Source organism: Dinoponera quadriceps, unplaced genomic scaffold (assembly GCF_001313825.1).
Source record: "Dinoponera quadriceps isolate SergipeBrazil2010 unplaced genomic scaffold, ASM131382v1 scaffold5229, whole genome shotgun sequence".
In the NCBI taxonomy this organism is placed as follows: domain Eukaryota; kingdom Metazoa; phylum Arthropoda; class Insecta; order Hymenoptera; family Formicidae; genus Dinoponera; species Dinoponera quadriceps.
Window position 1 is genome coordinate 146,717 of NW_014559163.1, and position 21,269 is coordinate 167,985.

The 21,269-nt window shown below is 46.6% G+C and overlaps 1 protein-coding gene across 2 annotated transcripts in view; it reads right to left on the minus strand.

The window, feature by feature from the left end:
- Nucleotides 1–21,269, minus strand: part of LOC106750206 (acetylcholine receptor subunit alpha-like) — a 129,420-nt gene continuing 108,151 nt past the window's right edge. For both annotated transcript variants that reach the window (XM_014630371.1, XM_014630372.1), the window contains 5 exons: nt 18,983–19,119; nt 5,673–5,819; nt 5,257–5,418; nt 4,834–5,077; nt 1–4,772 (listed from right to left, as the gene is read on the minus strand). In XM_014630371.1, coding sequence (XP_014485857.1) covers nt 4,581–4,772; nt 4,834–5,077; nt 5,257–5,418; nt 5,673–5,819; nt 18,983–19,119 — 882 coding nt within the window. In that variant the 3' untranslated portion in view covers nt 1–4,580. The remainder of the gene's footprint in view (nt 4,773–4,833; nt 5,078–5,256; nt 5,419–5,672; nt 5,820–18,982; nt 19,120–21,269) is intronic.

Consider the following 21,269-nt stretch of genomic DNA (forward strand, 5'->3'; position numbering starts at 1 on the left):
GTTTTATAACACGCTAGAATATCGTTATCGTTTTACAGTCATCTATCGCCTGCACCGTTGTCCTTACACGCGTGTCCCATTAGCCTAACTCGTTAAATGCGTTAAGTACGGAATTCGCAAGCTATCAAACACGTGTTTAAGGGTGGAAGCGATGATTTATCGTCTCGGGTAGGGCTCGGCCTGTTGGAGATTAATGGCGGCTGTTAAATCCGGGTCCTAAACACACGTCAAGTCTCAGTCTCTCGATTCTTCGCGAATATGTGTCGCCGCACGCAGTTCATCGCCGGGCGTTTTCAGCCGGAGCTGAAGCGATTTTTCATACGTCGCGCATTTAGCGCCAAATGCGATGTGTGTTGCGCGCCGCTTTTACACGAACGCGACTAAACCGCCCCTTGTGGCGAACGAGAGCCGCATTTGGCGCTAAATTCCATCCGTTCGCGAATGAAATGGCATCCGAGAGGTTGTCCAGTTGTCCGAGAGAACGCCTTTAGTCTGAGACAACGTGCTTATAAAAACATTATCGCTCGATTTCTAATTAAAGGGCTTATCTCTTAAACAAGGCGCATCCGTTGTTGATCGAGATTGATAGCACGATACCCCGTCGTATGATTATTCCGTCGCATTTTTCGCCACATCGACATCACGAAGGTGTTCTATATTAACTACATATGATGGTCGAATCGATCCCTCGCGGGATATCAATTATAGCTACTTGTAAAGTTTCAGTTATGCGTGTTATTGGTAGATATCCTCTGAACAGTTTGATTCGGAGGATACGTCTTGTTTCGCAAATAATCCCTCCAATCGAAGAGGTTTCAATGTGTTATTGTCTTTATACAATTCATTCAATTTTATCAGACGCGTCCTATTATCGCATTACGCGAACACACGGTATATCGACACGGTAACGTGTGAATCGTTAATATCGGGCGCGATGAGCGAGCTCGCGTGTCGAAAAGTGCATTTATCGCATTAGGTTACTCTCAATCTCTCTCTCCCTTCAAATTTCGGCGACGATTTCCGAATCCGGAATCGTGTAAAATAATTTGCGCCGATACAAATGATAATAGAAACGACATATCCGTCGAATTTGCGCGTTTCTACGTCGAGGAGCGATATTTTATCTCGCCGGTATTTTAACCGATTCTCGTAGTGACGCGCTTTGAGGAATCGCGTGAGTTTTACACAAGAAGAGTGTATGAGCAACCTCCTATTGTCCGAGGAAACTTTCGCGTCTTCCCAAGGATTTTCACATCCCTTCGTTAACTCCAGTAACACGAATCTTTCAGAGATCCTGCGTTAAACATTTATTCGATTTCTTCGTGTTTTCCAACACGCGTTTCGAATTTTCTCAACTGTTAAATGCGATAGAAAAATGTCACGCGCACTTGAGTCAAATAACGACATCGTAGGTTGCAAATTAATTCATTAATAAAATTCCATTATCAAATTTAACGGACGATAAATTGGTATTTCAATATACATATATGGCATTATGCGTTAAAAGTAATCAGTGCGAGCAGTACGTCGCTCACAGTGAACTATTTTACCAACTCCCGTCGTTATCTCTCCCGATAGTAGAAAATCATTTCCGGCCATTCTCCGATCGGATAGAGAGGGTGTTTTTCACATCCGGGCGATATGAAGGCTCGAAATAATTCAGAAGGTGCTGAAATAATACACACTGTTGTGTTACAAAGAGGGGTACGACGTCGGTGTATTAAAGAGGGTTTTCTCGGAGGGATAAGTATGTCTGAAGAGATTGTAAAAAAAAAGGCCCAATTGTTATATAGCCTCTCGACTTAACGCTACGCATCGCTATTTACACGGTATTTACATCTTAAACCTATCCTTTTAATCTCATCTATTATCTAAGTCTGCATGCCCCATATATTCACACCTCGTCTCTCTCTCTCTCTCTCTCGTTCTCGTCCTTCCGTAGCCTAAGGTCACCCGCGATCCTCGTGATCTTCGTGATACGAGTGTCGCCGCTGTGTCGCGTGAGCGGCGCTATTTCGTAATAATTAAGTAAATACGTAGCTCTATCATAGAAAACGTGTGCGTTGTTTTCCCTAACGACCTAGTGCGGAGTAGATTTGTTTCGCTCTCCCGCTGAGAGGAGAGTAATCCGTCGAGTCTACAATCCTAATGCACGCCCTCTTACCTCCCACAAGTTTAATGCGTTTCGGCGGTTCACTGGACGATTTTCAATCAGGTAGCGATCAGCGTGTATCCTCACCCTCGCACGTGACCTCACTTGGCGATGGTACTCGGAGATGGGCATGAACGGTTTCTTGTTTCTGTCTTTCCCTTCACTGAGATACATCAGCTGATGAATATAATCTGATACAAATTTGTATTTCGCGGTGATGGCGTAATTATCGAAATATCGGAATGCTCTGCTCATCTCTATCCCGGCACTCATACACACACACACACACGCATAGACAGACAGACTCGATCGGTGCCGATCGCCGCGGCGACTAGCACAGAGAGACGACCGTTCGAATCTTTCGAGAAAAGAATTGTCCGAGCGCGGGGCAACTCTGCTTCTCGACTCGCACGACGTCGAGCGAGATCAGCGATCGAGAATTATAACGACGATCGCGCACGCCGAAATTATTCTCGAGCGAACGATCGACGAGCCGTCCAAGTGACGGCGCGAAAACGCTCTCTAAAGTACCGGCGCGTTGCGTCTTTTTTTTCTTTAATGGCAGTAGTAATGGGGGAATCTCGTTATTCCTCACCGTAATAATATATTTACAATCGAAAACGTACCATGGCGTTATATCTGCTGCTAGGATGCGCGAAAATCATTACGCGTTAGTTACGGCTAAGAGGAGTCCTAAGAACGTCGGAGAATCGAGGACGTCGACGTGAGTATCGATCGTCGACCGAGAAAAGGGTTATCGACACGCGATCAATCGCGAACCGTCAATCTGTTTGTCTCTTTCTCTCTCTGATAGAAAAATCAGTACAGAAAGAAATCGGTTGTCCGCTTCGATCGAGAGAATAATCGGTCGTCCTTCCTCCTCTTTTTTCAGCTCGAAGCAACGACACTGTCTCGTTTAAATTAATAGCGTGCTCGGTGTTTTATTTTGCTAATCGAATTGTGTACGGAACGTCCCGTTCGAAGTATTTTCCCCGCGAGATACGCGTACAATCGGCGATCCGAACACATTTGTCCACGATTCTCCGACGTTAAGTTACGTTCTCGCGAGTATAACGGCCCGTAATTGCGACTAACGCGATTTAACCACAATGATAAGTATCATACATGACGCGTAACTGTTTAAAAAGAAGAGAAAACAAAAGCGAAATCATGAATGACGACTCACAGTGTGACAACGACCACGAACTACGGTATTGAACAACAGCGGTTGTTCAATTCCCTACAACTATCAGCTTTAGAATTCGTATGCTTTACTTGTTCTTACCGTACTATCGGTTACCTTTATTGTAGTATTTCGCGTGTTTCAGTTTTTTTTGTTTTCGTTACAAAATACAATATTTTTCTTCTTTTCATCGGGACGAGGTAACGCGAGACGCGTCGGCGACGCGAGTCCCCCTCGACGCGCCTTTTCGCTCGCGATGCGAGAAAAGGATGAAGTCGGGCGAAATCGCGGCAAACGTTAACGAAGAGGCGCACGAATAAAGGTATTTACAGCGCCAAGATGAAGCGCGTGGGCAACGCAAGAGGAGTGTTGCCGACTGCAGCTTTTATGGAAAGAACAATCGCAGTGCTCAGAGGAGGAGAGATGGTGACTTCGCGCAACCGACGCGCTCGTGTGTCGCTCTCTTAAATACATATGCTCGTATAAACGGGTACGTCTCTAAAATTATCAACTGGTTACACTTCGAGTAAGGTTACACCCTAGGTCTGTGTACGACGAGCTAGCTACGCGGTGCTTAACTAATTAGCTCGAGTAATGCGAGCGACGTGTCGTTCGCGCCGTCGCGGCGCCTCACCCATCCGACGATGTCGCGGTATAAAAAATGTGTACGCGAGGAAAATCGACGCTGCTGATCCTTCGGTGCGAAACGACGACGCACCGGCTTCCTCGTCACGGATTATACATTTATCAGGCGGACAGTGAGAGAAGAACCGCCTGGAGTTAATTAACCTTCATCGCTCGTTATTTTGCCTTACCTGGACCGGAACGATACGCGAACGACTTTTCTCTTGTTCTTCGAGGCGCTAAAATTACTGTACAACGTTACACCGTAACGTCCGTCAGCCTGATGTGTTAGATTACCCGATTAAGTAGTGGCAGCTTCGTATTTACGATTTACTTGAGCAGACTATGGTAGGTGCGCGTGAGGTTTCGCCGGGATCTCTCGAGATCCCGTATGTCCGTCGCGTTTCCGGTCTACGAGAATCGCCTCATCTCTCGAGGCGACTCTTCCCGATCAATCAACGTTCTCGCGTTCTTCTTCCGAGAGAACGTTCCTTGCGGAGCCCTTTTGCCGTAATTTCGTCGTTGAGGAGGATAAGGAAGCGGAGCTCGCGGACTCTCCTAAGACTAGGTCCGGGCTTCTGGTCCTTAGTCTTTCTCTACGGTGCAGGGCTCGGGCATGGACTACTGGGGCGGGCACTTCACCACCGTCGTGGTGGCGAACTCGCTGAACTTCTTGTCGATCGGCACACGGTCGTCGTAGAGAGTGGGCGCCTGCAGTATAATGCCGGCGGTGCCCACCAACACCGCCAGGGTGAAGATCCAAAGGAACAGCCGGTCCAGGACCATCGCCACGTACTTCCAGTCCTCCTTGACCTGCGCACACGGCATTGATCGATCCCTTCTTTTTCTCGTACTACCGCGGGAAATCCGTTACCTTGGTCGAGTCTTCGAGCATTTTGGTATGCTCGGCGATGAAACGCACGCAGATGCAGGATCTGTGCACTTCCGGCGGGCAGCGAGAGTGGGAGAAGGCGGGCGGGCTTCGCAGCACCGGGCTTTTCACTTCCTCTATGCCCGCGTCCCCGGCAACCGAGAGATCCTCGGTGTGCAACGGCAGGGGTGGCAGAGGAGGACCGTGGATCAGGCAGCTACCGCCGAACCTCGCACCGTCTGTAAGGCTGAAGGGGAACACAGGGAATGATTTCGCGCCTGTTGTAAAGTAACAATTTATCTCATAGCATCTTCGTTTTGCTAAAGGAAGCGATTATCTTGAATTCGTGCAAATTCGCGTCATCGAGTGCTGTGTTTATGAGGCGTGATATAAGAATTACAAAGCGTCTCGTATTATCATAAACACCTGGAAGGCGAGAGGTCTTCCTTTGACGAAGGACGGCTGTGGAATCTCTTGGATGTGAGATGCTCCTCGCTGTCCTCCTGCTGGGTAGACGGGTGGTAAGGATAATAGCAGGTCTTCTCCTTCCCCCTGACGGTCCTCATTAGCACTCTGCCGGAAGTGTACCTGCGAACGCAGACAATCGCGTGCGGAATTTTAATGCGGCTGCCACGTCGCGAATGGTAAACTCGCGCTCAAGTACGTGTAACGTTATTGTTACGGTGCGCAACGTAATTCCCTGACGGTGGTTTTTATCACATTTTTACGTAACTCCTCTCTCGAACGGATCGTCGACTCATGCATCGTGCAAATTTGCAAATCCATTCCTCTTCAGTGTCAGACGTTGAATCTGCCGATAAAGGATTGCGTGCGATACCAACCTGTTAGTTTCGAATTTATACTGTGGCCTCCTCATGACTAAGAGCCGCGGAAGAATGTGTATAAAAACTCTCTTCACCCAGGGTGCCATTTTATGCGTCTGCGGTGAGCGGAAGTGGACGTTGAGGACGACAACGGTAACACATATACTGCAAAGAAACGATAATTCCATCGTTACAAGCGGGCAGATGCGCTGTGTTAAAGTAATGATTAATTAAACGCGGACGACACTTCGCTCTGGAAATCGGTCCGTCGTTAGGGGAAGTCACCGCGAGTTCGTCCCACTGAACGGAGGCAAATTGCCATCTCTCGGAGGCAGGGCCGAATGTAAATCTCACGAGGCCATTCATAACGCGGATCCATTCGATCCTAGCTGGACAGGCCGCCGATTTAAATTGGATCCACTTCCATTTATCGGACCGCGTCGCCGCAGCGTCTGTTCGCCCTTTATCATTCCCGGCAAAATGCGCAATAATATTCCCGCATTAGACGCGCTTCGTCCCTGAACGCGGAAGGGGACGACATTTCCGGAGGAAGACGCGATCGGAAATATGCGGCCTGTCATGCGCGGAATTCTCGCAGACTGCGGGGAAAAGCCGCGCGGTGTCGAGAGGATCCCCCGGAAATTCCAGCGAGGAGGACTTCTCACCCTCTCCTACATTCCCGACTAGAAAAATTCCTCCGCACCATTGAACTTTTAATCGCTCTCGTAACGCAACGCCTCGAAGAACTTCCTCTCGATTCACGCGCGACGTCCAAGTGGCTGGCTGGAACCGCTTCTGATTAACGCGTCACACCTATTGCATCCTTGCAGCCTCCGAAGCTATTACAGCATACACACGACGGCCCAATTTGCTGACTCCCTCGCCTTCGAGGGGCCTGGCTTCTCTTCGTCGTCCAAGTGGATCGACCGGCGATGCGACTCAAGGCGCGCGGCTATATCGCTTCGAGGAAACACGCTCGATAATGCCTGACACCCGAAACTCCCTTTCAAGTCTCTCGGTGGCCGAAACACCAAACGGTTCACGTCTGTGCCTCATCTTTAAAAATCTCCGCGTTTAATCTAATTCACTCTATCGTTCTTATTATCATTTTCTCCATATCTTTACCTCTTTATCGTGGAGAAGGACTGCATAAAATAACATTTGTTAAAGTAGTTTCATTGCACGGTATTTTGAGAATCCCCGAGAGGATTTCTGCAACCCAATCCCCGAGGGAGGATCTCGCGTATCTACGCGTAAAACACGCGGCATCGTTAAGGAAATATCCGCTCTTATCAGCAGGTATTCACGGTAGACATCCGTAAGACGAGAATCTTCTTTAACGAGAAGCTCAAACATGAAATATTTTCTTGGAAATAATAACTCGCGACGGTGCGGTGCCGCACATTGTGATGCTTAAATATCTTTTGATTTCTCTTTTTTTTTCTCTTCTTCTCTCTCTCTCTCTCTCTCTCTCATTGAAGACCAAATCCGCTCCAGAAGTAAGCAATTTTCATCTCGCGGCCCGACTCGGCCGCGTAATCCAGAGAAATATTGCAAATTCGAGAGGAGGGTAAAAAGCCTTTCGCTGTTCCAAGGCGCTCGCGGACGTGGAATGAATCGTGAAATCGCAGAACGCTCCTCCACCGATTCTCCGTAGGGAAGGGCCATTAAGTCGCGGAAGCGCGTAGTCTATCGCTCGCATCTGCCTGTGTATCTAAGAAGAAGAAATATGCTATTCTTCTCTTCTCCTTCCATTCGCGCTTGCCACGGTGGTGTTAACGCGATTCGCTAAATGCAATTTACATATTTCGCGGTCGGAAAATGTTCTCTCTATCCCCCCCATGCTGCGAGGTCTTGACAGTGAAAAGGCGTGTCTCTTCCTCCCCGGGTTAGAGAGAGTTACCATTTTTTGCCACACGTTACTTGTGAAAATTCTCCACTAATGGAAGATCATCCGCTACGACTATCCAGCACTCTGCACGCATCTGAAACGTGGAGAGCGAGTGGTTGCGCGTGGTTTTCTTATTTCGGGACGAAGCGTCCCGAAGAAAGCGCTTTCGATCTCCGGTATGAATCGACCGCTAGAGGAGGAGAGTCGTCGTACAAATTTCCAAGTCGCTTCATCATCGTCGGCCATCAGTCACGAAGAAAAGAACGAGCCGGAAGCAAGGGTGCGGGCGAGTTTTGTAAAAAGTGTAGTAGCAGAGGGATGGGAGGAGCGAAGAGGAAAAGGGCTCGTGGAAAATGGATGTGGGAGACTGCGAGGGAGCCGAAAAGTATACCGGTCGAGCGATTAAATATCGTCAACGGCGGATCGGCAGGAATTGACGAAATTTCAGGCAGAGAGAAATTTGGAAATATTTGCAAATTCCAAAACTTTAACGATCGAAGATACTCGCGCGAATCGAAATATTTCTTCGCGGATGACTTTTCCGCGCCAAGCTTTTGACCCACTTTGCGATTTTACGCGCGACCAGCACGTACGTTTCGCGACCGTTCATCTTCGGGGCCGGCGACCGCATGAATCCTAATCACGTTCGAAAAAGCCGTTCGCGTATCTCGAGCACGTAGACCGGCAAGTGACCGGAAGAGCAACCTATGGCGCTCACGGCTGAACAGTAACGCAAGTTTCCACGGCATCGTGAGATGCTTTTCAAACAAAGTTTCCGCGTGGAAAAGCGCGGCAGACAGAGACAAAGAGGGGGGAAGGAAGGGAGGTGAGACAGATAAGTGTTGTGCAGTTTGTTTTTTGCCATCCGTTGTATCCCACCCGAAGATGCAAAGGAGCGATTAAAGTATCCGGCGCTATCGGGAGCGAGCACCTTGAGAATCATGACGCATTTTGTAAACCATATCGCTCGTTACGTTGACGCAAAAAGATCCCTCGAAACATCTGTAAATTATAATTACAGTTTAAGCGATTCTCGAGTGCCGCGTATCTTTCATTTTATCGCGAATGGAAATATGCATAATTTGACGAGGGAGTAAAACGGAAAGAAAAGAATAAAATGAAGTGGGATTCAAAATGTCCAAGTTCTCGGCGGCTGTGAAAACTCATTCCGCTGGAAAGGTAAACACTCAACCTTATATCGTGGTGGAGAATTCTCATTTGAGCCGACAACTTAACATTCAAATGAATCGAGCTGAAATTAAGCGCGGTCTGTGGAAAAGTTTAATTAAAATCTTGTGACCCACGCGCAAGGGAGAACACTCTGCCGCTTGTCGAATGATTATATCGCGAGTCCGTTACTTTGTTTCCGCATAGATCCTAGCACACCTAGATGACGTAAGGAGTGTCCATATTTGCATGCCTATCCGCCGTCATCACGCGGCAAATATTGAGTTCGCAAATGAAACGTAAACGTATTAATTCGGGTTAATGCATTCCGGACGGTCTCTCGAGGTCTTTAGCGAGATTGTTCATCGATCGCAGTGTCGCGACGAATTTCTTCGCGGTTTTTCCGCTCTCCGTCGCAATTTGAAATACGAGATACAACCAATACAAACAAGTAATGATATTTTCAGCTTTATTTTTACTTTTGCCGACGATAAACGAAACGACTCTTAAGGAGTTCGCTTAGGCTCAGCGTCGTCTTTTCAGTCAAGGGGGCCACACATAAATTTAGTATTTATCGAACAAAATTGCGTTTTTATATATTTATTTCACTATCTATAAATAGTAAATAATTTAATTTAGAACGAAATTGAGGAAAATATCTATGCATAATGTTACAAGTACAAAAATATTATTATTTTTTTTTTCTTATTAATGCTACGGAAATCATCTCCATGAACATATAAAAGTGTCAACTTTAGTTGCAAATATTTCAACCCTCGAATGGTTTCAATCTTCTTCTAATTGCACGAACAGTTAAATCATATTTTTCAACGTATACTCAGTGCAAATTTCACCGAATTCTTATCAAACTTATTTCACTTTACAATTTGCAGAAAATGAACACATTCGAAAATTCTTGGGGAAAAGTTTTAGTAAAAACGAATATCTCAGGCTGGAATAGGGTGAGGACGAATGATCCTTTGACAGTCGCTGTAGGAAGATTACAAAGCGATAAAAGGGGAAACCGAGCCGCGAAGCTCAGCGCTCCGAGAATCGCGAAAGTTCGATCGGGGTTCGTAATGGGGCCCGCCGGGGCCCGAACTTGTTTCAAGTTCGGATGTGGTTCCATCAGAGTCGCGCTATACATCGACCATACGTACGAAACTTTCTCGTCGCGTCAGGCTTTCCTCCTTTTTTCTCCCCGCTCTCTTTTCCGTCGCGATGTCCACCTTGTCCGACCGAGCGATGTATCGGCTTCTCCTTTTCATCCCCTTATACAACGTTTCTTCCTTCATTTTTCGCATCGGTGACGGTCACCGCCCGAGTTTCGAACTTGTTCGGAATATTTTCCCACGGACACGGAGTTCGGTCATATTGGACGCCGCCGGGCAATAACGTTTTTCAAGCCGGCCCCTCGCGAGGTAATAAATCCCGCGCGATCACCATTGAATATTTAATAACGTGTCCTTGCGGAGTATTCGCGAGAGCTATCGACGGGAAATCTCGTAATCTCATTTAATGCGACGCAAAAAGTCCAATACGTTCCTCGTCCGTGGGATTTTACGCGAGCCGGTGATCGAGGGAGGTACTTACGCGCGTAATTAATTCGGAGTTTTGCATGATTTCGATTTACCATCCGGGTCGAGATAGCGTCTTTCGCGAAGTGGTACATCCTGTAATTCTGTCATTATTTATCATAAATCTTCTCGTCACGGGTCAGCGAGAAATACTTCGTCGTTTTATTCACTCAATCACTGTAGCCGGTGTCTGAGAAGAGTGATGGTTATTCGAGGAATAAGTATTTTTATTCCTCTTTTATTTCTCGTCTCTTTTTGCTCTATCAATCGCGAATTCCACTTCGTTGCGAGTCGACCGTTTAATCGGCAAGAAGTACGCGCGTATGTACCTTTCCGATTTTCGCATCGTTTCCGTTTGCAGACATTTTTCGAAAATTCCAGAATGGAGGGATAGGTGACAAGTACATCGATAATTTCTTCCCTCTTCGACCGTTCCGCTATCTTGAAATTCGATATACAGCTCGGGTGAAAATTCACTTTCCCAAGATTCGAGATACACCGAGAGACAGAGCCTTCTTTCCGCGCGCTCGGACGTTCTCTATCAGCGAGTCCCGCTTTTAAGAGCCCGGGGAGTGAATCGACGTTTACGCCTCGTCGCTCTCTCTCTCGTCGCATTTTGACATAAAGACGCTGTCGCGCGAACGAAACTTTTAATAGAGAGGCTGACACGAGCTGGAACGTCGTTGCCGCTTACGAGCGTGACAAGTCGGAGAGAGCGGCACTCAAGGCGATGAAATTTACTTAGCAAGAGTAACGACATCACTGTCCACTCGGTGCAGGCGCTCGACGAACAGCAGAAGCAACCAACGGGGAAATGAGACGCGCACGAGAGGAGAGGGAGAGAATCCCCGGGATCGTACGCGCGATTGTTTGGCTCCAATATTTTGTCGACTATACACGTTCGGAATAATTAGCATTTACTTATTAATAACTCATAATTAACGGGAATTTCAAGTATGTTGTCAATAATATACAGCTTGTGTGATTTGAATTTCCAAACAACCGGGCTCTCTCGCGACTAAATGTCTCCGTACAGCGTAACGTTCGAAAAGATGCTTTAAATACAATTCTCGCAGACTTACGGGAGAACGTTCTCGAGTAATAAAATGCCTCTCTTCTCAGGTTCCTTTGCGACGCGGCACTCGCATAATTCTCAGTCGGTCTCGTATCAAGAAGCGGGGCGAAATTTAACGGCTCGGCGACTCAAAGGAGCTCTCGCGCGAAAAATTCTTAACCTTTCTCTACGCGCAGTCGCGTTATTGGCGCCTGAAGCGCGGAAGATTTTCCGGATGCAGGAAGAGAGAAAATTCACGAAGCGAAACATTCGGACAGGAGATAATTTCTCTGACGCACGCGCGCGCTAAGGAAAACTCAATCCCGCAGCGCAGGATAATCGAGCCAATTGTAGCGAGCTATTTCACGCTTGCGTCGCTTTAATATGACGTTAACGTACGTCGCGGAAGTACAATATCGTGTACATCGCGTTTCGGAAAACTCATACCTCTCCTGCCAACACACACAGCGCGGCGACGCTTCTCTGCGGCAGGGTGGGATCATCCCTTACGAGTTTCGCTTATCGCGAAAAGGATTGCCGTGTCCTCTCTCTCTCTCTCCCGCGCAGAAGGGTAGTCAACCGCAATCCGAGATAAACCTCGATAGCGAGCGCACGTAAGGATTTGTAGCTGCGCCCGGATTTTCGGCGCTATCACTCGCCGCGAGCTCAAAGAACTCGGCCGATAGCGGGACGAACGAGCGGAAAGTTCTTTCCGAAAAGCGAAATCCCGACATCGATCCGAGAGCTTAGCCATTGTTGCTTGTTATGGGGTCAAGTCGAGGTTTCCACAGACCGGTATGGCAGTTGCGCGGTAATGAGAGCGTCGGTTCGCGATGACGTTTCTTTCAACGATTTCACGTTACGTTCGCAATCGATGCGCATACGAACCGGCTGAGCAAGTAGAAGGCGTCGCCAATCTTTTCTCTCTCGGATCCAGCGTTGTCTTGACGTTAGCGGAAGATATCCGGTGCTGTTAGCGTGAAACCCGCTCTCACACGCGAGTTCCGTAATCAAAGCATTCGCTGCAAACTCTCCGAGTGCATTCGTCACACATTTCCGCTCGAATGCGCATATTGTATTCGCGTTCAGTCCAATTTGTAACGTCGCGAAATATGTAAAGCGAGATAAGGTGGGCTGCATCTCTACCTCAGATACCGGCGGGACGCAATTCGGAGTGGAAAAGAACGACGCTATATATACTCTTCGCGCCAAGTTCCAGGGCCACCCTTTATGTTCCGTTTGAGTCACCGCGCCAATTTCGCGGTATCTCCATTTCGCCGACGCGGCCATAGAAAATATGACAACTCGTCTTTCTCGTTCTGTCTCAGGAGAAATTCGCTTCGTCGATCGGCGCGGATAACTTCCGGAGGCATTATTCACTCGAACGATGTCGCCTGCCGATCGGCCAAGAAATAACAGCGAGACGTGCAATGAGATGCAGAGTGTGAAACAAGTCCAAAGGGGGTCGTAAAGCTCGATTTTACAAGCGACACCGAGACTCGACCGAGTAATTACGATATCCATACGGGACCGCGGTTATTTTCCGGCCGCACCTTCAATTTTCCGACTGGCTCCCCTTACTTCCGTCCCCATGCAAATTAAATTCGATTATTATTCGGCTCCATCCGCGAGGATCCCCGTAAATCATTCCCGTGCGCGAAGAATAGCTTCAACCAGGAAAGAAAGGGGACGGTAAGAGAGATAAGGGAAGATAACCGCGTGGAAAATTCCTTATTTAAAAAGTTATCTTAGCGAGGAGATTGGTTTCCCGTTCTCGACGGTTTTACGAGACCGCGGACGGCCGCGAAATCCGCTCGTAACGCGTTAATGTCAAATTTGATTAATTTCACGACAGAATTCTCGCATGGGAGAGACGAGATATTTCGGATAAATAACATTTCTCTCTCTCTTTCCATCTATTTCTCGGGGAATAATATTTGTACGCACTGTCAAGCAATAGACTCTTTTATACCCGATATTGTATGAGGATAAATGTGTAAAATTGATATCGAGAGATTTGAAAACAGAGCCGGCATACGATATCGCCTCCGAACAGAGCATTTAAGTGTGTATAATAATAAACTTTCCTCAAAACGAGTTACGTCAAACGGATTTTAAGCACAGGTGCGTGATGCGATGTGAAGATGCACTTAGGTGAGACTCGGAGGTTCCGCGATTCGGGGGATCATGCCACGTTCAAATTGGATTCTGTTCCCGCAGGAACAGCCAAGGTTCGCGGTCGGCAAACGGAAGTCTCCGTCTTGCGCGTCTACCGGCTGGAATTTCCAATTTAGCCGCCCGGGATAAGGAGGCGGCTACATATTTAGAGCGGACCTCGCATTAAATCGGGAATACCGCGTCGGAGTGGCATCGATTTTCAGCTCGGGGAGCAGTCTCAACGGATCCTGATTACGATCGCTTTAATTATACACCGTGTTCCCGGTTAATTCCGCATTTTCATTCGGCTCTCTCGACCAATTTGGAATTGATTTTGCATTTTTCGAGGAAGATACGAGTCACTTGAGATTAATAGCATCCTCCTACAAAGACAACTCGATCATCGTTTCAGACTCTTCTCTTTTCTCGCCGAAAACCTCGACACCGGTGGTATACTCTCGCTATACTTGACGCGAACCTCGTCGGCACAATTGAATGAATCAAAGAAATCAAGTACGATCGTTCGCTAACGTCGACCTCGCTAAGGTCGCGAGCCCGCGGTATACCAATCGACATTCCGTGTATCCGCAAAACCAGAAATAAATTCCGGGCACGTACAATTTATGACAGGGAAATTTCCTGCTGCCGCTGCTTCGCCGCGATAATTCCGACCGCGGGGGCTTAACTTCGCCGCGGTGACGAATGTATCGCGACAGCTCGCGGAAACGTGTCCGCGAAGTCACGTCGCGATCGTAGCGAAGTCTTGAGAGTCCCTTTCTCCTTTACATCAAAACTTCACGACTGCGATACGAGTTTTTCTCGAAAGTGCAGAGATATTGCGGGTGTCCTTTATATGAGGCAGACTTCTTCATCTTTTTGCCTCGTCTTTCTCTCCTGGCGGGCTATCGCGTCAGTTCCGCTTTACGAGGATCAACGGTGGACAGCTGTATTTACGTGATTGGCATGTCCCCGCGGAAGATGGACGCGAATCAAACAATGGTTTCGTAAAGTTTCCGTGACTCGAATCGTAGATGCTCGGAATTCCCCGGCACGTAAGCGTAATTTCTATAAACGCGGCAAACATTTTACGAGATAAACTCCGTAAACTATGCGAGATATCAACCGCGATTTACACGCGATACGGGAGAATAGAGAGAGAAAGAGACCCGATCGTCGGGATAAAATAGAGTTCTGTTTACTTCTCGCGTATTCCGTATGGAACGGCATTTTCCGAGATGCGTGTTAACCGCTCGGAATCTCCGACTCGCTCATCGATTAGCCCAAAGTGCTCGGCGATGTGACGTCCGTCATAATTTCTTCGTCCTGCGACGTAGAGTCGCGTCGCCGTCCGTCCGGATTCGTCGGTCGTTAATAACCTCGCGAAAGAGCAACGCGAGAAATCGCCGGAGATCGTCATAGCACTCATTACGGGAACATTTGTTGTCGACTCGAAAATCCTGCTTTCGACGGATTTGGATCAGGTCCAGGACGGGACCTTTTCTTTCCGCTCCATAAAGCGAATGTCGCGCTTTGCCGCGTCCTTGCGCCGCAAAAGCGACCGCTGGATCCCTCTGTTACTGCCGTTCTGTGATTTCCCAAAATCGTCCTTTTCCGACCCTGGGAATGACCGGGGCGGCGCTGGAAATCGCCGATCTCGCCGAGCATTTGCGACTAATCTTAGTCGCGCGATAAAATCGAATAAGCGCCGCCTGAGTGATACTTTTTTAACAAGTCGAGTCATCGGACCGTAAACTGATTTTATATACATGTAGCGGAACACATCTCTCGTGGCGTCAACGAAATATAGCCTTGACCCGTTAAATTTCTTTTACGAAATACAGATCAATTTTCGTCGACGTTACACCGGCAAGAATAGACGCGACCATCCCGAATAATAAGCGCGTGTTTAACCGTGAAAAAAAAAAGAAGAAAAGGCTTATTCGCGATACCTTCGGTCAGGGTTGGTACGGAAAAGCCGAGCGGAGAACACGTTCGTGAGGTCGCGTAAAAATGGCGAGGTGGATAGACCGGGTTGTTAGTTAAATGTCGCCGGCACGAAGCCAGCAAATGCCGCCATTAATATTGAAACGAGGTCCCTTTGAAAAGGACCGTACGCGCTAGCCGCTCGAGGCACTTTTCAAAAGGGTGTGAATAGACACACTTCTAGAATTGATGCGCCGAAATGTCGACGACCGGTATATTCAGCGGATAGAGCGAGAGAGTGCTGTCGCTCATAAATTATCAAGCTCCCTCAGTTTCGGTAAATTGTGATTTATTCGCCAGTGGCGATTGAAGCAGCTTTGATCGGACGTACATGATGCAATTCAACTCACACAAATGTATATACAACTGCCTTTATATTTATCCGTGGAAAAAGGAAGATCATGGCTATTTTTGTCATTACAACTTCGATACAAACGCAATTACGCTATCGCGAGAGAACATCGACACCACGACTTGGTGAAATTCGATGAATAAGTTCACGAATCGAATAATTGTTAATGTCATTGGCTCTCTCTCCGGCAACGGATCACTGTCAGCGACGAAGGCAAACATCAACTCGACTTATCAGCCGGCGACAAGTTCGGGGATTAGTTTCATGTTTGCTCAGTCTGCAGGCGATTATGGCGTGATTTTAAGCAGAAACGTTCCGGCTTCGCATGCTTCGAAGGACCACGCGACGTGTGAATTGATTTTGAACACTTCCGGACGATGCATTTCAATACATTCCGTATCGACATCAGCGAGGAAATTTTATTAGATTTAGGCAGAGGCGAAAAAAATGTAGGTAGATTTCCGAACGAATTCACAGAGATAATCTTGGCAACTCTCTATTCTCTTAAGCGGATAACGCTAATTGAGCTTAGACTAATGAGTCGACTTTCTTGTCACGCGAATGTTGGATCTTTGGATTTGTTTTTCTCACTAGAATATCTCTTTTCTCAATCGATAAATAAATACACGAATGAATCTCTCTCTATCGCAGATATTCGGTAATTTATCGCACGTTATAATTAGAGGATTTATCGTTACTATACGTATCGCAAATAGCGTGGTAAAGGCAATGGGGCTACTTTTAACGGTACACAGATCGATTTGCCTGAACGCGCGACGCAACGGGGCGGAGTTCGCGTGCGTTTCGTTTCTACGATAACCCAGATTCGAAAACAAAAAGCCGCTGTTTATCCGCGCGCGCCAGATCTTCATCATCCGACGGATTTTGGGGAGCTCGTTTCTGGGTAACGTGGCAGGAAATGAAGGAACATCCGAGGAAACTGTGCCGTTCTCCCGCGACCCGTGTGATGTACCTCCCCGTTCTTTCAACCTTTATCGATTATCATCATTATTATTATTATTTGTATTATGTGGAAATATTTACCAAGTGTTCGGCGCAAAAGCTCGAGTCGCGCCAACACCGGCCGGCGCAGTTAATGGTGTACACTCGCTTATCCAGCTTTATTCGCTGATAAATCATGGACAAATAATGAGTAGATTAATAAATATTTGCGCGCGGGGGTGTGTGTTTGCCGGCAACAAAGACAGGAGGATGAGTGTGCACCGTTTTCATCGTAAATTGGTAAACACACGGTGTCCGCGGTGCCATTCACCCCCGGTCTCACGTTTGATATTAATTATTTCGTTTGCCGACGGCTATTATCATGGGCATTACACGCGAATCGGCATTACAAATAGCCGTGGGAGCGGACGGATATAGTCAGAAAAATATAATTGTATCCTAATTTAAATTCGAATTTCGCATGCGCACTTACTCCGTGCGTACGTAACGACACGAAATACGAGTGCTAATTCCGAAAGCGCCTCGATTCGTGCGAATCTCAAAACTGCGACAGAGAGCGTCCGCGTGACCCGTTTCGCTCCGATTCGGCGAGTTCAATTGCTCGGTCATTGTCAAATCGCAGAGCGAGAGAAAAAGAGGAAGAGAGACGCAATTTATCTCTATGATGTAACGATTCTCGACTGGATAAAGTTTCCACTGAGCGCAACGTGTTCCTTCTTTTCTACGCGGGAAACTTTCTTTCTTTTAGGAGAGAAAGGACAGGTTGAAGTTCAGATTAATTAAGGGGGCACTGAGGTGTGTTATTAGCAGCAGATTGCCAAAGGGTGTCGTCAGCGTAAATGAAGATAGTACTGGCCAGAACAAAAGGATGAACGAGTGAGAAAAGGCGTTAACGACGACTTTATTCGTGGCGAGCGCCATTTAAATGCGACATTGGGCTTCGCGTAGTGTGAATTTCAATGAAAATCCGGTTCGCTGATTGAACTTCGGTTATTTTGAAATTAGCACGGTCCTAGAATCGGAAATGTTCACAGTTTCACACGAAGCACACGAAGAATAAAGCTTTTTCTGTGCTGTATCTTAATTTAAATGTGTCGCCACATATTCTCGAGAGAAGTTGAAACTTACGTAACGAGCGCTTTAAATGTTTTCCAAGAGGTATCATGCTACACGACTTTTCTCCTTTGTTCCATCCTTGCTTTTCTCTCGTCGCGATAGTGTTTTCTACGACGGAAAACTTTCACTTTTGCCGATATTTCCCGGTGAAACCACGTTAATGGGTATCGTGTTTCCGTCGTCGAAGATGTACGTGCTCGGGGTAAGTACCGTTCCAGGATCGAAAAGTAAATTGTGAATGGTCGTTGTTTGCTTCCTGTCCCGTTGCATTCGGTTAATTCTACAAGTACGGATGAGGAGTGTATGTGTATAAACGTGTTTTTCTAACAATTCTTAAATAAAGCATGCCGCACATAAGTTATTTTACTGAAAAAGCTTCGCGCGTCCTCTCTTCGCTTTCGAATCCTATCTCTATTTCGCGCATATTCACCACTCTCTGAATGTAACTCGTATTTTCGGATCGAATGTAACCAATGTTCTATCGCGGGGAGAGATCTCGGAAATGTGCGGCCGCATTTAGTGTTAAATGTTTCAAACAAGAGGATCGGGATCTCGCGTGAAGTGGAGCGGAAAACGGAGAGAGAACGGCTGCGAACGATACCGCCGTGGTTGTTACGAGAATTAGCGTCGATTTCGAGAACGCACACGCGAGAACGACCGTCGTCGTTGTTTTTCTACTTCTAGTCGGCGATCGCGCGGGTATCATTGCGCCGCCCTTTCACGATTCTCAACGGGGCGATATTAATTGCTACGAGATCGTCGTTACCGTGAACGCGAGCCGATAACTCGTCGTCAAAGCGTTAATCGATAACGCCGGTGATAACTCGCTCGCATAAGTGCAATATCGCGAACGAAACGAAACAACGGCGAGCATATTTCCCCAACGATCGGTCGTGCGAATTTTTCTGGAAATTGTTTTTCCGCGCGTCTAACTCGTTGCATTCTGCAACAAGCTTTTTCGTCCTCTCAGCCGCGCATACAACGAATCAATTTGCCAAAGATAATTTCCCGAAATCAAAAAGAGTCTTTGTCTCTTTCGGCGATGATAAATCAGTTTATTATTCTTACCTTATCGAGACGAGTATCATGGCGAATATCAGGTACTTTCCGAGCAGCGGCACGACCAACGATGTCGGCGGGATAATCTCGACGACCAGCAGAAAGAACACGTGAAGGCTGATGAGAATCGAGATCGAGAGCGTTACCTGAAAAATCACGACAGAGATTGGTTTAGAACATTTTCAATACATAATAGATGGCATGTCCGTAACTGTGCGAGATAAAGTATTGGAATTTTTATAAATCCGAATTTACGAATTACCTCTTCGCAAAAAAGAGTAACGTCACTTCGAAGGTCTAATCTAATCTAAATCTATCTTCTGACCTGTTAATTTCTATCCTCGCATATTTACGAATTGGACCGAGAACACGGATTGCTTTAAAGATATATTGCCCATTAGTGCCGTATTTTTAGTGGCGCATCAAGAGACCCATTTATAAATTTAGTTTTCATCAAGCAAAATTGCGTTCCTATACATTTATTTCATATAAAAGATATTAAAAAATATTTAAAAATAGCACTCTAATCTTAAGGAACACGTATGATTTTTAATCCAGACTCTCTGAATTACTGTCAGACTTTTAGTGTCACTTTTAAATGCAATGTAGATCAATTTATAGTTTTTTAAATAATTTTTTCATTATTTTGAGTCATGGACAATACATCCTTAATTTGCCGTTTATTAGCCACAGTGACCGAGAAATGGTGGTTTCGTTATCTCCGTTATTTCCATGTGGGACAAACGCAAAAAATGAGAGGGCGGACGCCCGAAGACGCATGTTCGCTTTCTTGCGAGATGTATCTCCTGACAGGCGACATATTCAAGCCTATTCGAAGGGGCCAGGTAAAGGGCCGCGGATAGTCGAGCAGAAAATTCGTATTTATGAGACGTGTAAAGAATGTAGGAAGGAGTGAGAACGGGAAGGATGAGCGCGGCGTGGTCCTGGCGAGGAGGTGAAAGTTGCCCCGGTGACGGAGAATTTATACGGGCTCGTGATCCATTCATTTTAATAAAACTTGCAAACGAATGTCGGGCACGTGCGCGGTCGCGTCCGCGAGTTGCTCGCAGTTACTGAGCGACGCCCGCGAGTGTAATGACAATAACTGCGGAGTAAGTAACTGCGATGCGGAATAAGAAACGAAAATGGAACGATATATAATTTTGCGCTCGACGTTTTTAATATTCTTCAACGGTAGCACGCGAGACGACCGTTCATCGAATATTAGACCGCGCATGATTAAATTTAGCGTAACAGCACGAGAAGATTCGCCGTTAAATATTCATCCTGCGCGCTGCCGGAAACGGAAGTTAACCGGGTTAACGATTACTTAGGATCTTCCCGCACGACTTGACCTCCGGGAGAGTTACGTCGCATTCTTTTATGCCCGGCATAATGTCGTTTGAAATGCGACTTGCGCGAAGTTAGAAAGTCGTACACTTTTGCCAACTGTGGTAAATCTCCGGGCACTAAACGAAATTAGACAATACTCGATAATCGATAGTATACGTGTTATTTTACAATTCTATGAGAACACGTTTTATGTTTACTCGAAAAAGAAGGAAATTGAAAAAAGCTGTCTCAAAGGATACAACCGCGTCGCGTTGCCAACTCGCGAGAATCAATCACGTTATGTTCATATGCGCGAATGAAAAAGTGATAAGCAAGATTTTTAACACGAATTTGCGGAGATCACGATCATATGTAACTTTTTTTTTCCGCACGGCACGACGAACTGCATGAGCGGACGAGAAATTCACGTGAGATTTGAAACGATGAAAAATGGTAAATCGGAAAGTGGACTGAGAGACAATTACGTGATCGATCGTCCGATTCCATCCGCAATACTCGGACTTTATTCGAATACACGTCGGATCTCAAAAAAAAAATAATAATAATAATAAAGAAACGTATTAACGACTTAAATGAAATACAAAAGTTACGTGACCGAGTTCGATCGTAAATTTAATTAAAAGTTCCGTCTGTAATTGACATATCTTTTACCGGGAGGAGAAACATTTCGGAGTGAAATCAATTCGATATCATATACGTTCCTCCGCTCCGCGCGGTCGTCCATCTGTCAATAGTATACATTTCGCCGTTCGAACTTCCGCAACATAATTCTCGATAAACAGTTTCCGAGGCGGAAAGTATTCTCGCGACACGACGAACGTGTAACACATAGTTATCGGGCTCGTCTGTTTCCTTTTTTTAATTGGACGCGATGGCCGCATGGCTTTTCAGTGACGCTTTGCGGCGTTTCACGGCGATTAATTTACAGCGCACGGCTCATCGT